The sequence below is a fragment of the Nerophis ophidion genome, linkage group LG19 (assembly GCF_033978795.1).
Source record: "Nerophis ophidion isolate RoL-2023_Sa linkage group LG19, RoL_Noph_v1.0, whole genome shotgun sequence".
NCBI classification, from domain to species: domain Eukaryota; kingdom Metazoa; phylum Chordata; class Actinopteri; order Syngnathiformes; family Syngnathidae; genus Nerophis; species Nerophis ophidion.
This window is the reverse complement of record NC_084629.1, coordinates 5,054,699-5,071,676: the sequence shown is the minus strand read 5'-3', so window position 1 is coordinate 5,071,676 and position 16,978 is coordinate 5,054,699. Positions and strand designations below refer to the sequence as shown.

Here is a 16,978-nt window from a genome sequence, read left to right as displayed (position 1 = left end):
GACAACGCCTTCCGCCTCGAATGCAGCTGACATAGGCTCCAGCACCCCCCGCCACCCCAAAAGGGATAATCGGTAGAGAATGGATGGCTGGATGGATGTCTACATTTAAAAATCATTACTTTTTATTATTCCTTTTTATTATTTCCCAATGTGATACATTTATTTACTAGTAAATATTAATTTGGAAAACTGAAACAAATAACTAAAATAGATTTATTTTCAAATCGAGATGTTTATGATTAGTTTTTTTTTATATAATATTATACTATCAATATATATTACAATGTATTTAACAATATGATGTATATTTTCCTAAAGGCAATCTGCATATAAAAGCCTGAAAGATAAATTTGTTTAGTTAAATTTTGGCTACCTTCTATGATATGATATATTTTTATGTAAATATTTGAATACTTTTTTTTGCCATTTTTTTGTTTGTTCATTGCCAATAATACATTTTCAATAATAAATAAATGCTATATTATATTTTTTTTCAATACTGTGAATTAATTATATTGTCTAAACAATACAAAAATCCTAATATAAGACTTTTTTTTTTTTTACCTGGATTGAAAAATAATCTTCTATTTCCCCTCCTACACACTACATTTGGTTCCCCCCTCTGTAATTGTAAGGCTACGATCCAAGATTACACCTTGCATGTATTAATGAATATGCAAATACTCTACTTGAGTGCTCCCTAATAAAAAAAAAACAGCTCATAGCCTTGCGTGAAATGTAATGTGTCACATTGTCCTCTTCTTTAGAGGAGGATCCAGAGGCTGCACGCAAAGCTGAGGCAGGGGAGGTTCAATCAGATCCTCAGGGTACGACAAACACACAGCATGTCCGTTTAATACTAATACAATGAATAATACATCTTGTGTGTGTTTTTTTTTTTTTTTTTTTTTTTGCAGTCCTTAGCAACCTACTGAAGTCGTCTTAGTGACAGGACCTCGACCAAGCACGTTCAAGCAAAGCGGCGATCTCACTGTTCTAGGCTCCATCTGCACTGTGGAACTACGTTACTGTGAGGCCCAAATATGGGGCTGTATGTGGGTGTGTGTGGGCGTGTGTGTGTGTGTATTCATTGACACAGAATGAGCAACAAAACGTGCAAATTGTGTTACAATCGGCCAGACTTTATAGTTAAATTAATAGTATACTGAAGCTTTATAAAAAGAAATGATATAATGGTAGATTTTTGCCTCCCGCCCGTTTGTAGGAATTTCTTGTGGACTTTTTTGGTTGTTTTTTTTTACAAAACTGATGTCTTTTTTATGCCGATTCTACAATTCTATCCATGCGACAGGGTTGAAATATTTCAAAGCAGCCACTATATTCTCTTTAACCAACTCCTTTAACCAACAAGAAAAAGAAACAAATAATATACTATCACTTTGTGTTGACACAAAGAGGACATGTGTATTATTAGTTTAGGAAATGGAGTTAAATTGTTCTTTAACCAAAAGATAAAAATCATGCAAAGCACACTGCTACAATGCACAGGTTAAGTGGCATCTGTAAAGCCTTGATTTTCAAACAACCGAGCCCAGGAGCACAAGTAGTTAGTGGACGGACAACAGGGTGCTGTTGACACTACCTAAATTAGGATTAGAATGATATGAATATGCGAGTGCAGCGACAAACTGATAAGATAATTTTGGTTACGTTTGAAAAAAAAAAATGAATAGATTTTTTACTTCATCTTGTGAAAAAGTAAACAATAAGAGTCTGGGTTTCGGGGCTGAGAGGAGCTTTTTCAAGCTTTGAACCCTGCGGTTAAAATATGGATTTTTCTTCGCTAACAGATCATTTTGGAATGGATTAAAGCAGGGGTGTCCAAAGTGCGGCCCGGGGGCCATTTGCGGCCCGCAGCTAATTGTTTACCGGCCCGCCACTCATTCTGGAAATGCTATTACAAAAATAAAAAAGAACATTAAAAATATTTTAGGTGAAATCTATCGAGAAAAAGTGGCAATGTTGACACAAAGCTGCCATGGAGGCTGTTTTTTTTTTCTTTAGTCTTTATTTTTGATTTTTTTTTGCCATTGCTTAAAAAAAAAAATAATAGTGACCAAAAAATCCATGTTATAATGAATTATTTTCAAAGCTACAATTAGTTCAAATATTTCACTTTAAAATGTTTTATGTGGTAAATATTGCATATATTGTGTAGTTTTCTTTGACAAAATAGCATAAAACAAACAAAATAATAGTTTAAACGTAAAATTGACGGATATATCTGAAGTTCATCTTTTGACGTAAGTGTTGAAAGTAAAAAAAAAATAAAAAACCTAATAAAAATGTATCACTTTATGAGTGGGGCACCTTTTGGATCCCAAATATATTTAGTGGTATTTTAATTATCCTTTCACTGTGATTACTCAAATATATTAAATCATTAAAATCAATGGTGTCCTTTAAGGCAGTGGTCCCCAACCACCGGGCCGTGGCCCAATTGGTACCGGGCCGCAGAAGAATTTTTTATTAAAAAAAATAATAATAATATATATATATATTTTTTTTTTTCAATGAAATCAACATAAAAAACACAATACACACTTACAAATAGTGCACTAACCACAAAAAACTCCCTTTTTCATGACAAAGAAGAAATAAAAAAATAAAAAGGACACCCCCCCGGGCGTTACTAATTTGTCTCGCGGCCTGGGGGGGGAAATCCTTTTTTTTTTTTTCTTTCTTGGTCATGAAAAAGGGAGGTTTTTGTGGTTGGTGCACTAATTGTAAGTGTATATTGTGTTTTTTATGTTGATTTCATTTAGAAAAAAAAAACTTTTTTTTTGGTTTTTTAAATAAAAATTAATACAAAAATTCTTCTGCGGCCCGGTACCAATCGGGCGACGGCACGGTGGTTGGGTACCACTGCTTTAAGGGCTCTAATTACCAAATACGGCATATTTCAGTTTTACTATTACAAAAATAAAGATGTTTTTGACAGAAAAAACATAAAACCTTTTTTTTTTTTTTTCAAAGTTGATATAGAGATTTACTGTAAGCGTTAAATAAAAATTAATAATAAAAATTTGACTTACTTCTAACATTTTAATAACTGAGACCCTTTATTGTCCCCGGGAGCCCTAAAGGTAAAATACATTTTAAAAATACATATATTTTGTTGTGGTTTGAAAATGAAAAACATCAAAATGGCCCCCGCATGTTTTAATTTTTCCAATGCGGCCCTCAGTGGAAAAAGTTTTGATACCCCTGGATTAAGCAATTAAATCAAACAATGTACTTAAAGGATTCACTACAAGAAACTGTTCAAACTCAAAAGTGTTTACACATTCTGATAAAAATATTAAAGTTTAATAAAAAAAAAAAGAGAAAATTCTATTAATCTAATTAAGGATGAATAGTCATCAATGACTTTTGTGTTTTGTTTGATCAGCCGTTTTACTGCCTTGTTACAGGACTTCTTTGGAAACAATTAAGGCATGTAAATAAATATTTACAAAGTCTTTCTAAATGAATATCTCAATTTACAATGTACCAGTATACATCTGCGGTTTATAGTCTGGTGCAGCTAATATATGAAAAAAAAAAAGTGTTTCTTTTCAAATTTTGTGGACTCTGTTTATATTCTTCTGTGGCTTGGAGTCCGGAAAATACAGCAAATTATAATAAAACCTTTTCAAAACAGGTTACAATAGCTACTCTTGCCTGTTGACATAAATGCAGTGTTCCTCTAAAAAGATCTCTTTAAAAAAGTATTTTTAAAATTGTGTTAAAAAAAAAAATCACTGAATTTTAATCCATTTTAATAAGAGTTCCAATCTCGTCCCAGTTTTACAACACTTCGGATAAAAAATTACAAAGCAATTGAAAATAAATACAAATACAATACTTATTATATACAATACTAAAAATTAACAAAAGAAACAGTAAAATATATCAATAATATTTGTTAAAAATTTTTATCCAAATATATACTTAAAAAAGCACCAAAAAAAATGTTTTTCTTTTTTTTAATCGATTCTTGAACATTTTTTTTTATTGACTTAGAATCAAATTAAATAAAAATTGCAAATTGAATGTATATGTATTTTTTAAATACCCTTACTAAAGTACATATGTCATTTTTTGCCAATTTCAAGGGTCAAGATGACACAACAAGTGCCCTTTTTGACCACCGATAAAATGACTGACAGGGTTGTTATTGGAGATGGAAAATAATCATAAAAAATATTTTTTCGGCTCTTGACCAGTACCTTTGGGAAACCCTGTGAAACGAAAACATTTAAACATTTTATGCCTTGATTGGTGCCGAGCTGAATCAAAAGGTACACATTTTGTAGGACTGTTAAACTGTTAAAACTTGTAGATTGTGCCTTTCGACAGTAGCCTGGTTTCCCAATACTTTTTCTCCAAATGGTTGCATTATGGGACATTTTTATAAACTGATGGTCAACTTACTGCGACTAACTTTTTTAGTTGTTTCTATTAATTGTTGTATTATCTTTTGCATGAGGTGATGAAAGCTCCCCCGACATATTTGACATACTGTGACGTCCGTGAGTCTCGTTGTGATGCGGTGGTTTGTCCGTTAGAGTGCCTTTGCCTGTCCCCGCCTGGCTTGTCCCACCTGTAGACTCACTGAATGTCTCTAAAATTGCCAACAAACCGACACTAATAGCCACGGCAATATTGGTGCACTTGCATTTTTTTTAGTGTATTGCAATGCAGTCTGCAGCTTTTTTTATTTAAAGAAAAAATTGTAAATTTTTTAGCATTGATAAAGACAACATAAAGTCTTAAAACCATCGGTCGAGAAAATGTGTCGTAAAAAGGGGGAAAATGTGTGGTATTATTAGCAGCACTGTTTAGAACAGGGGTCTCAAACTCAATTTACATGGGGGCCACTGGATGCAGAAACTGGGTGAGGCTGGGCCGTGAGAAAATCCATCCATCCATCCATTTTCTACCGCTTATTCCCTTTCGGGGTCGCGGGGGGCGCTGGCGCCTATCTCAGCTACAATCGGGCGGAAGGCGGGGTACACCCTGGACAAGTCGCCACCTCATCGCAGGGCCAACACAGATAGACAGACAACATTCACACTCACATTCACACACTAGGGCCAATTTAGTGTTGCCAATCAACTTATCCCCAGAGAAAATATTTCTTAAAAAAATCGAACGTGAACTGTTGAAGGAATTCACCTTCTTTGAATGGCTTCCCCGCCCTAGCACCATACTTGCCAACTCTTGCGACCTTTCCGGGAAACACCTGTATATCAGGCATCCTCCCGACAATCTCCCGTTGTAATCTTAGGGGCGTGTCATGATGACACTGCCTTAAACGTCTTCTACAATCGGTCGTCTCGTCCGCCTTTCAAACATAGAAACAGTGTGCCGGCCCGGTCACACATTGTGTGAGGCTACTGCACACCCACGTAAGTGACTGCAAGACATACTTGATCAATAGGGGGCGGGGCTGGAGGTCTATATTGTAGCCCGGAAGAGTAAGGGCTGCATGGGATTCTAGGTATTTGTTCTGTTGTGTTTATGTTTTGTTACGGTGCGGATGTTCTGCCAAAATGTGTTTGTCATTCTTGTTTGGTGTGGGTTCACAGTGTGGCACATATTTGTAACAGAGTTAAAGTTGTTTATACGGCCACCCTCAGTGTGACCTGTGTGGCTGTTGACCAACTATGTTTGGCAGTCACTAAGTGCACCCACAGAAGACAAGTAAGACCTGTGGCTGGGCTGGCACTCTGTTAGTAAAGTTTGTCATTCTTGTTTGGTGTGGGTTCACAGTGTGGCACATATTTGTAACAGAGTTAAAGTTGTTTATACGGCCACCCTCAGTGTGACCTGTGTGGCTGTTGACCAACTATGTTTGGCAGTCACTAAGTGCACCCACAGAAGACAAGTAAGACCTGTGGCTGGGCTGGCACTCTGTTAGTAAAGTTTGTAGAGGACGTTAAAGACAGTGCCTCCATCCTAATTCTTGGATATGACTTTAAACCATCCCCAAGCATGCATCACTATAGCTCTTGTCTCAAAGTAGGTGTACTGTCACCACCTGTCACATCACACCCTGACTTATTTGGAGGTTTTGCTGTTTTCCTGTGTGTCGTGTTTTAGTTATTGTCTAGTGGCTTTTTCTCTTTTTTGTTTGGTATTTTCCTGTAGCAGTTTCATGTCTTCCTTTGAGCCATATTTCCCGCATCTACTTTGTTTTAGCAATCAATAATATTCTAGTTGTTTTTATCCTTCTTTGTGGAGACATTGTTGGTTGTCATGTCATGTTCGGATGTACTTTGTGGACGCCGTCTTTGCTCCACAGTAAGTCTTTGCTGTCGTCCAGCATTGTGTTTTTGTTTACTTTGTAGCAAGTTCAGTTTTAGTTTTGTTCTGCATAGCCTTCCCTCAGCTTCAAAGCCTTTTCTTAAGGGCACTCACCCCTAAGCATTAGACACCTTTAAGCATCAGACACCTTTTTACCTGCACCCTGCCTCCCGCTGTTTCCGACATCTACAGAGCAATTAGCTACCTGCTGCCACCTACTGATATGGAAGAGTATTACAAGGTTACTCTGCCGAGCTCGAGACAGCACCGACACTCTACAACAACACATCATTTGCAGACTATAATTACTGCTTTGCAAAAAAATATTTTTAACCCTAATAGGGGAAATGACGTAATCTCTCCCGGCACACTGTGGTTGAAAAACACAGCTCTAAGATAGCATTGTGAGTGCACCAATATTGTTCCCGAGGATGGTTTGGACGTCATCAAAGTCTGCCTCTTCGTTTAGAGCAGGGGTCACCAACCTTTTTGAAAGCAAGAGCTACTTCTTGGGTACTGATTAATGCGAAGGGCTACCAGTTTGATACACACTTAAATAAATTGCCAGAAATAGCCAAACTGCTGAATTTACCTTTAATAAATAAATCTGTAAATTTATATATATATTAAAAAAAGGGTATTTCTGTCTGTCATTCCGTCGTACATTTTTTTTCCTTTTACGGAAAGTTTTTTGTAAAGAATAAATGATGAAAAAAACACTTAATTGAACGGTTTAAAAGAGGAGAAAATGGGAAAAAAATGAAAATTTTTCGAAACATAGTTTATCTTCAATTTCAACTCTTTAAAATTCAACCGAAAAAAAGAAGAGAAAAACTAGCTAATTTGAACCTTTTTGAAAAAATTCAAAAAAGAATTTATGGAACACCATTAGTAATTTTTCCTGATTAAGATTAATTCTACAATTTTGTTGACATTTTTTAAATAGGTTAAAATCCAATCTGCACTTTGTTAGAATATATAACAAATTGGACCAAGCTATATTTCTAACAAAGACAAATCATTATTTCTTCTAGATTTTCCAGAACAAAAATGTTTAAATAAATTTAAAAGACTTTGAAATACGATTTAAATTTGATTCTACAGATTTTCTATATTTGCCAGAATAATATTTTTGAATGTTAATCATAATAAGTTTGAAGAAATATTTCACAAATATTCTTCGTTGAAAAAAACAGAAGCTAAAATGAAAAATTAAATTAAAATGTATTTATTATTCTTTATAATCGGACATCGCTAAAGGCAACACATGATGTAAGTGTCTACATTAGCTATATTAGACTACTATCAAAGTCTGACACAAATCTTCGTTGACAGAAATGCTGTATTTTAATTTTACACATTTTTGCAACATTTGAAATCATTAGTAAAATAGAGGCTTTTCACAGACTGAGATAACTTCTGTAAACTCCCGGCTCAGAATGGCCAAAGGTATAGATGTGTGTGTCCAAGTTTAAGGAAATGGCAGGCTGTCTTCTTCTAATGGATTTATTAAAATGTTTGCGAGCTAGGTCACGTTTGCTGTGGTCTGGAACAACATGGCATACAAACAACTATCTGAAATCCAGCAAATATTACATACAGATAATGTGTCATGAGACATGGGAATCTAAATTAAATACACAGAGGACATTAGGAAAATTGAATGACACACATAAAAAAAATATAAATTTACTTGAACATTGATTTAAATTGTCAGGAAAGAAGAGGAAGGAATTTAAAAGGTAAAAAGGTATATGTGTTTAAAAATCCTAAAATCATTTTTAAGCTTGTATTTTTTTCTCTAAAATTGTCTTTCTGAAAGTTATAAGAAGCAAAGTAAAAAAATGTATTAATTTAATTAAACAAGTGAAGACCAAGTTTTTAAAATGTTTTCTTGGATATTCAAATTCAAGTTTTGTCTTTCTTAGAATTAAAAATATCGAGCAATAAATAAAATTTGAAAAATAGAGGCAGCTCACTGGTAAGTGCTGCTATTTGAGCTAATTTGAGAACAGGCCAGCGGGCGACTCATCTGGTCCTTACGGGCTACCTGGTGCCCACGGGCCCCGCGTTGGTGACCCCTGGTTTAGAGCAAGCCAGCTGCTGTTTGTCTTTTCCACCATAATATCACATTAGTCAGTCCCTAAATGTACGTTGTATTATATACGTGACGCCTGTACTTGCTCGATGTGTGATTGTTCTTGTAGGAAACACTGCCTTAGAGGCTTTATTATAAGAGTAAAAAAAAAATGTTTTCCCTATATTGTAGCAGAAAATACCGACATCTAAATGTGTGTTCTTTCCGTTGCCTTACACTTGCTGTGGTCCCTTTAAAAACGGCTCAGTGGTTACCGAGGGCGTTCGTGTTGTCATTTATTAAGCTGCAAAACATGACAGGGGCTGCTACTCTCAGTCTTGCCGCAATTACGTGTAATGTGGAGAACGTGTCCATTAAAAATCACACTTACTATATATGGTGGGTATTTGACAACAATTCCTTTATTGACATTTAAATGAAATATTTTGATACTCCTCTGCTTTCATGGCATTCTAATTTGTATCATTTGCTTCAAGGCCCAATGAATCAGTCATTTCTCCATCAGTGGTTCTCAACCTTTTTTCAGTGATGTACCGCCTGTGAAAAATTTTTTTTTTTAATTCAACTACCCCCTAATCAGAGCAAAGCATTTTTGGTTGAAAAAAAAAGAGATAAAGAAGTAAAATACAGCACTATGTCATCAGTTTCTGATTTATTAAATTGTATAACAGTGCAAAAATATTACTTATTTGTAGTGTTTTTTTCTTGAACAATTTGGAAAAAAATGTATAAAAATAACTGAAAAATGTTGAAAAATAAACAAGTGATTCAATTATAAATACATATTTCTACACATAGAAGTAATTATCAACTTAAAGTGCCCTCTTTGGGGATTGTAATAGAGATCCATCTGGATTCATAAACATTTCTTCACAAAACATCAATATTTATGGAACATGTCCACAAAAAAAATCTAGCTGTCAACACTGAATATTGCATTTTTGCATTTTATTTTAGCAGTTTATGAACTTACATTCATATTGTATTGAAGTATTATTCAGTAAATATATTTATAAAGGATTTTTAGCAATTGTTGCTATTTTTAGAATGTTTTTCAAAAGTCTCACGTACCCCTTGGAATACCTTAAAGCAGTGGTCCCCGATTGGTACCGGGCCGCAGAATTTTTTAAAATTAATTTTTATCTAAAAAAAAATATATATATATATATATATTTTTTATTTTTTATTAAGTCAACATAAAAAACACAATATAAACTTACAATTAGTGCACCAACCACAAAAACCTCCCTTTTTCATGACAAAAACGTCCCTTTTTCATGACAGAGGAAAAAAAAAAAAAAGGCCCCCCCCCCGGGCCGCGGGACAAATTATTAAGCGTTGACCGGTCCACAGATACAAAAAGTTTGGGGACCACTGCCTTAAAGTACCCACAGGGGTACGCGTACCCCCATTTGAGAACCCCTGAATTAATGCATGATCATGCATGGTAGTGCTGCCTTCTTTGTTATCCAAACAGCAAAAACTACGATTGTGCGTGACGACAATTTTGCAAAAGCGGTCTCACAACATTTCTGACTTACACCCGATCATTTTTATATGACTATTCTGTGTTTTTCACGTCATCAGACATTGGTGGAGTTGTGTAAATAATGTTTTAAGGGTTGAAATAAACATGTCGGCTGTCTTGCGTTGTCTGTATGATTTACTGTACTCTGCAGCAGCTTGTGCTTGTATCGTTCACTTGTCCCACGCCACCTTGCTGAGGTGTTGGTTTTTACAAACCCCGTTTCCATATGAGTTGGGAAATTGTGTTAGATGTAAATATAAACAGAATACAATGATTTGCAAATCCTTTTCAACCCATATTCAATTGAATGCACACCAAAGACAAGATATTTGATGTTCAAACTCATAAACTTTATTTTTTTTTTTTGCAAATAATAATTACTTAGAATTTCATGGCTGCAACACGTGCCAAAGTAGTTGGGAAAGGGCATGTTCACCACTGTGTTACATCACCTTTTCTTTTAACAACACTCAATAAACGTTAGGTAACTGAGGAAACTAATTGTTGAAGCTTTGAAAGTGGAATTCTTTCCCATTCTTGTTGCATCAGTCCATCTCAGATGATCTTGGGCCCGGTGAAGCCGGCGGTGTTTCTGGATGTTGTTGATAAATGGCTTTCGCTTTACATAGTACAGCTTTAACTTGCACTTACAGATGTAGCGACCAACTGTATTTAGTGACAGTGGTTTTCTTAACTGTTCATTTATTTATTTATTTTTTTATTATCTTTTTAGCTATCATTATGTATACGTATCGTTGCATTTGAACAACTTTATTGTTGATAATAAAGATAAACTATTGGTTTTGTTCATGATCAATAGCGCTTTTTCTATTGGAATTTGTATTGCTCCAGTTTTAGTGTAAAAATGCTCATTGTCATTACTATATTATTTATTCCACTAACTGCTTATTTGCTATCACTTTTACGACCATATTTGTACATATTATGTATGTGCTGGTGTTGTTCTATTGTTGTTGTTGTTATTGTTGTATTTGCTGTTGTTTTTGTCTCTCCGTCTAATCCCCCTCTTATCCCCACAATTTCCCCCTGTCTTCCTTTTTTTTCTCTTTCTATCTCCTCCTGCTCTGGCCCGGCTGCACCAAATGATAATATAAATACATTTAATAAAGTCACATTCAAATAAGACAACAAGAGAAGTATCGTACACTTCTCTTTTGTAAAGTAAATCTGAACAGCCGATATGGGCATTACATCAACTATATGATTTGCCTGAGGAGCTGGACAGGACAAAAAAAAAAAAAAAAGTGTTCCTGAGCCCATGTGGTGATATCCTTCAGAGATTGATGTCGGTTTTTGATACAGTGCCGTCTGAGGGATCAAAGGTCACTATCATTCAATGTTGGTTTCCGGCCATGCCGCTTACGTGGAGTGACTTTTCCAGATTCTCTGAACCTTTTGATAATATTATGAACCGTAGATTTTGAAATCCCTAAATTTCTTGCAATTGCACTTTGAGAAACGTTGTTCTTAAACTGTTTGACTATTTGCTCACGCAGTTGTGGACAAAGGGGTGTACCTCGCCCCATCCTTTCTTGTGAAAGACTGAGCATTTTTTGGGAAGCTGTTTTTATACCCAATCATGGCACCCACCTGTTCCCAATTAGCTTGCACACCTGTGGGATGTTCCAAATAAGTGTTTGATGAGCATTCCTTAATTTTTATCAACATTTATTGCCACCTTTCCCAACTTCTTTGTCACGCGTTGCTGGCATCAAATTCTAAAGTTAATGATTATTTGCACAAAAAAAAATGTTCATCAGTTTGAACATCAAATATGTTGTCTTTGTAGCATATTCAACTGAATATGGGTTGAAAATGATTTGCAAATCATTGTATTCCGTTTATATTTACATCTAACACAATTTCCCAACTCATATGGAAACAGGGTTTGTAATTCTGGTTTTGCTTACCGACCTCGAAGCTTTTTTATTTGGTACATGGTGTAATGATAAGTGTGACCAGTATATGGCAGTCAAACATAAGAGATACATGTCAACTGCAATAAAACGTCAATATGCATCCATCCATTTTCTACCACTTAGTACTCAAGTAAACCACACCAACATTTTAAATGTTCCATTGTAAATATAGAACATTACACACAGCGCTCAAAAATCTATCAAAATGTTTTAGTACGACTTTGGTAAGGTATGAAGGCCACACCACTTAATGGGTTGTACTGTGCTTCAACATAAGACACTAGTGATTTAGGGCTATATAAGTAAACATTGATTGATTGATTGATTGATCATTGTGGAGGGAAAGTGCGATCAGCGTGCCTGCAGGAGCAAAAGTCACCGCCGCTGTCCACGCCACTGAGGACGAGCACCAGCGGCCAGGGGCGGGGCATGTGCTGACGGCGAGACACAACTGGCAGGTGATTAGATATCACAGGTGGTACGTGTTAATCTAATCATCTGTCGTCTTTAACAGTAAGCGGCCGGGAGCAGAGCAGGAGAGAGGATTTGGAGTGACGGCAACGTCACGACATGCCGGGAAACTTTTGGAAAAATCTTGTTAAAAACATGAATACTTTGTTAAACCTGCAGGTTTGGCCCTTGTGCCGTGTCTACAGTGGAGCTGCTAGGAAGCGACTTCTACAATTAATAAGGTCTGTGTATAAGGTAAGACATTCTATCTGGCGTTTTATTTTGCAATATTATGAAAAAAAAAAAATCTTACCTTCTGGTACCTGCTGATCTGTATTTGGGATCTGCATAAATCCTGAAAAAATGCGCGCATTCGCCTTTGTAGTCTGTGCCGACACTGTAGTCGATAATCTTTTTCTCTATCTTCATGTTATGGGACATAGCTGTTGCCATTTTTAATATAAAGTAGTGTAAAGTTCTTACTTATATCTGTCAGTAAACTCGCCATGAAAGCGCTAAAACATACCGGTGTAGTGAGTTTACATTATTCACCCAAGGAACTTTAGTTATTGCAGAGTTCCGGTCGGATGGTAGTTGTTGTTTCCGGATGAGGAGATGCTGCTCCGTTGTTGATTGAAGTAAAGTCTGAATGTCATTAAAACAGTTAGCTCCATCTTTTGACACTTCTTCCACTCCCGTCCTTGCACGCTACACCGCTACAACAAAGATGACGGGGAGAAGACGCTGCCGAAGGTGAGCCACGTAAATAAGACCGCCCACAAAACGGCTCACTCTTAAGCGACTGTCAGAAAGCGGCTTGAAGATGTGTAAAACATCATCTATGCAATATTTTGACCAACGAACCAACATCACATTTTATGTAGACCACTAGGAAGTCTTTTACATTTAGAAAAAAATTATAATAATATAACTCCTATAACGAGCCCTATAATCCGGTGCGCCTTATATATGAAAAAGATCGAAAATAGACCATTCATCGGCCCTATGGCCCATGGTACGGAAAATGTGTATTTCTGTTATCTTATTTTTTTATTTTTTTTCTGTGATGTGTTGGTAATGTCGTTAAAAGCGAGAAGAAAAGGACCAAAGAATGACGGCGGTACTGTAAGTCATGACGCAAAACACGAGACATGTCAGGTATTTATAGAGAGGAAACTGTAAAAGTCTGACTGATGGTGACAGCTCAATGATGTACCTCAGACATGACATACTTTATTATTATTATTTGTAACATTCTTGCAATTCCGGAATTTCCTGCAAGGCACAGAGCAACTGCATCCTAATAAAAACAAAAAGTGCACAAAAGAGGAGATGCCGGTTCTTCTGGCGCCATCCCCAAAACCTCATGCTAACATAAAAATGTAAAAAATGTTAATAAAAAAACATCAAAACTTCTAAATTTTGCGTGACATACACTTAGGTTGCATGTTTAACATGCATAAGTGTAAAAAGTAGCGACTGGATCGGACACATATTTTAATCTTAACTCAAAAAAGGAACAAACAAAAGGCGCTCACAAAGGAGGTACAAAAACTTGGCTATGAAACAAAACTATTACTACAAAATAAACTACGGGCATTAAACAAAACTTGCAAACTACGGCATGAATAACAAAACTTACGGGGAACGAGAAAAGAACATGGATCATCAGCATGGAGCAAGGGTGTGTAGAGGATGGTGTCGCCAGGCTGACTGCCTGGCAACTACAGGCTTTAATGGTGCTTGAAAACAGGTGCGTGAGTTCAAACGAATCAGGTGCGTGAGTCGTGAGGACAGGTGAACTGTTTGGAAGGCATGGAAACAAAACAATGGAGTGAAAAAACAGGAACTGATGGAGTCTTGAAGTAATCTAACACAACTAAACAAAACATGATCACAAAGACATGACAGTAGTATTGTATGGAAATCATATTTGGGAGTTTTTGCCAACATAGTGAATTGAAAAGTACAAAAGTTACCGTAGATGAGTTGACTCCATGCAATGCACTAAAAAAATATTTTTTAAAGTGTTATACAAGTGTTAAAAGAAGTATAGTAAACATATTTTAACATTAAGTTTATCATCTACATTACCTGTCGTTTTATAGTCAATGTTGATTTGTTGTCCCTTTAGTCATACGCTACATTGCTTTTCTGTTTTATGGTTATCATTGCATTTTTCCTAATTGTACTTTTTGTGCTGACATCACACACACACAAAAAAAAAACAAAAAAAAAAAAAAGAAAGAGAACATTAAAATGTTTGGGTGTTTTTTTTCTTTTAATCTTGCATGACTTTACTGCAATGGAAATTTAGTTGAAGTTTACTCTGGAATAAGGGGGTCCGAACTGAGGTCATTTGTGGCCTGCAGCGGATTTACATTGTAAGTATACTTTTGCAAAAAAAATAAAAAAATAAATAAAAAAGTGGAAATTAAGTAGCAAACTGGTGAAATTTTACAAGAAAAAGTAGCAAATATGAGTCTAATCACACAAATCTGCCATGCAGGCTGGTTTTTTTCTTTAAAGCTGTCATTGTTTATTTAAAAAAAAAATAATACATCAAAATAAATGTTATGAATTATTAACTTATTTACTTCAAATATTTTACTTTAAAATCATTTTGGGGAATATATTACATATTGTGTGTTTGCTGTATAAATATATATATATAAAAATAAGTTTTCTTTGACAAAAAGGGCATTAAACAGACAAAAAAACCTAAACATAAAAACGTATAATCGACGTAGAGATCTCAAGTTGATCTAGAGATTCAAGTGTTGCAAGTAAAAATAATAAAATAATGAATGGTTTATTTCTAACACTTTGAATCCTGATCATTTTTGTGGGACTTTATTTTTCAAATGTCATTGCTTGAGAAATAATAATGAATCAAAATAAGTGTTGTTATGAATTATTCACCTATCTAAGGCCTCAAATAATTCACATCAAGAAATCCAATTAGAATTTTTTGAGGGGGAAAATATTGTATTTTTTGTGTTGTTGCCATAAAATAAGGATTTGATTTAACAAAAAGGGCAGGAAACTAAAAACATTTAAAATTAACTTTGTGTGTACATATATATATATATATATATATATATATATATATATATATATATATATATATATATATATATATATATATATATATATATATATATATATATACATATGACGTGCTGTCAGTGAGGCAGTGCCTCACCTTGCCACCAGGAGGGGTAAAAGGCTTAACTATGAGATGTTCAAAAAAACAGAGTAATAAAATAGGTTTGAATATTTCTCTTTTGGGTTATGCTTTTTGTGTAATTTTGGTGTGGTTCCTGTATATTTGGATCATTTTCATGGTCAAAATCGCGGAAATTCTTTGTTTCCTACTCAAAATAACGTAGCATACCAGAAGTGAGGCAGACACAGTTGGGGCCTCCCTGGCTACACACAAAGTGTATTGAGCGTGTGTATATGCCCCTGCATGCTTGATACCACGGGGGAAAAGCAGGCCATGAGGCACCAAGTAACTCTGCCTCAAAGTAGGGGGTGATATATTGTTCAATGCCTCAGCAGTACTCTGACTTGCCACACTGGGAGAAATGGGGGCGCTAAAGCTAGGAGACACAGGTCTCTCCAGCGGAAGCCAGCACTTTTTTTTTTTTTTTTAAACTATAAGGAACATGACATTTTTTTTTTGTGCCCAACAAGTATGTGCTCCAATCACCGTATCACAAAAAATAAGAGTTGTAGAAATGATTGGAAACTCAAGACAGCCATAACATTATGTCCTTTACAAGTGTATGTAAACTTTTGATCTCGAAGGTATATATATATATATATATATATATATATATATATATATATATATATACACATATATACATATACATATATATATATATATATATATATATATATACACATAAATACATATACATATATAAATATATACATAAATATATGCCCCTGCATGCTTTCATTTTTCAGTGTGCGGCCTTCAGTGGAAAGAGTTTGAGCATGGGTGTCCAACATTGTTGTCAGTGAGGACCACATTGTAGATATGGTTGCCTTTTTTTTTTTTTAAATAAAAAATCTAATTGTGCCTAGGGGTAATAACCTGTGATTAATCATGATTAATCGAAATTCAAGTTTAATGCATCTAATTTAGAGAAAAAATATATATAATTTGACAGCACTGATATAAATGTAGTTATGATTACACAATTATGAATGCATTTGATGATTAGGTTTTTTTTATGTACAAATTGATGGATAACTTGATTTGAAATCATAAGTATGGATGACATTTGCCTCTTTATTTTTATCTTTACTAAAATATGTTTATAATAAAGGATACAATATTGTACAAAACCAGTGAAGTTGGCAAGTTGTGTAAATCGTTAATAAAAACACCACATGGGCTCAGGAACACTTCAGAAAACCACTGTCAGTAACTACGGTTGGTCGCTACATCTGTAAGTGCAAGTTATATCTGTACTATGCAAAGTGAAAGCCGTTTATCAACAACACCCAGAAACGCCGCCGGCTTCGCTGGGCCCGAGCTCAACTAAGATGGACTGATGCACAGTGGAAAAGTGTTCGGTAGTCTGATGAGTCCACATTTCAAAATGTTTTTTGAAACTGTGGAGGTTATGTCCT

General features: G+C 35.1%; 1 protein-coding gene across 2 annotated transcripts in view; it reads left to right on the top strand.

The window, feature by feature from the left end:
* si:ch211-39i22.1 (magnetosome-associated protein MamJ) overlaps window positions 1-10,055 on the top strand; it is a 90,405-nt gene extending 80,350 nt beyond the window's left edge. For both annotated transcript variants that reach the window (XM_061879031.1, XM_061879030.1), the window contains 2 exons: window positions 768-827; window positions 918-10,055. In XM_061879031.1, the coding sequence (XP_061735015.1) occupies window positions 768-827; window positions 918-946 (89 nt within the window). In that variant the 3' untranslated portion in view covers window positions 947-10,055. The remainder of the gene's footprint in view (window positions 1-767; window positions 828-917) is intronic.
* The last annotated feature ends 6,923 nt before the right edge of the window (window positions 10,056-16,978 follow it).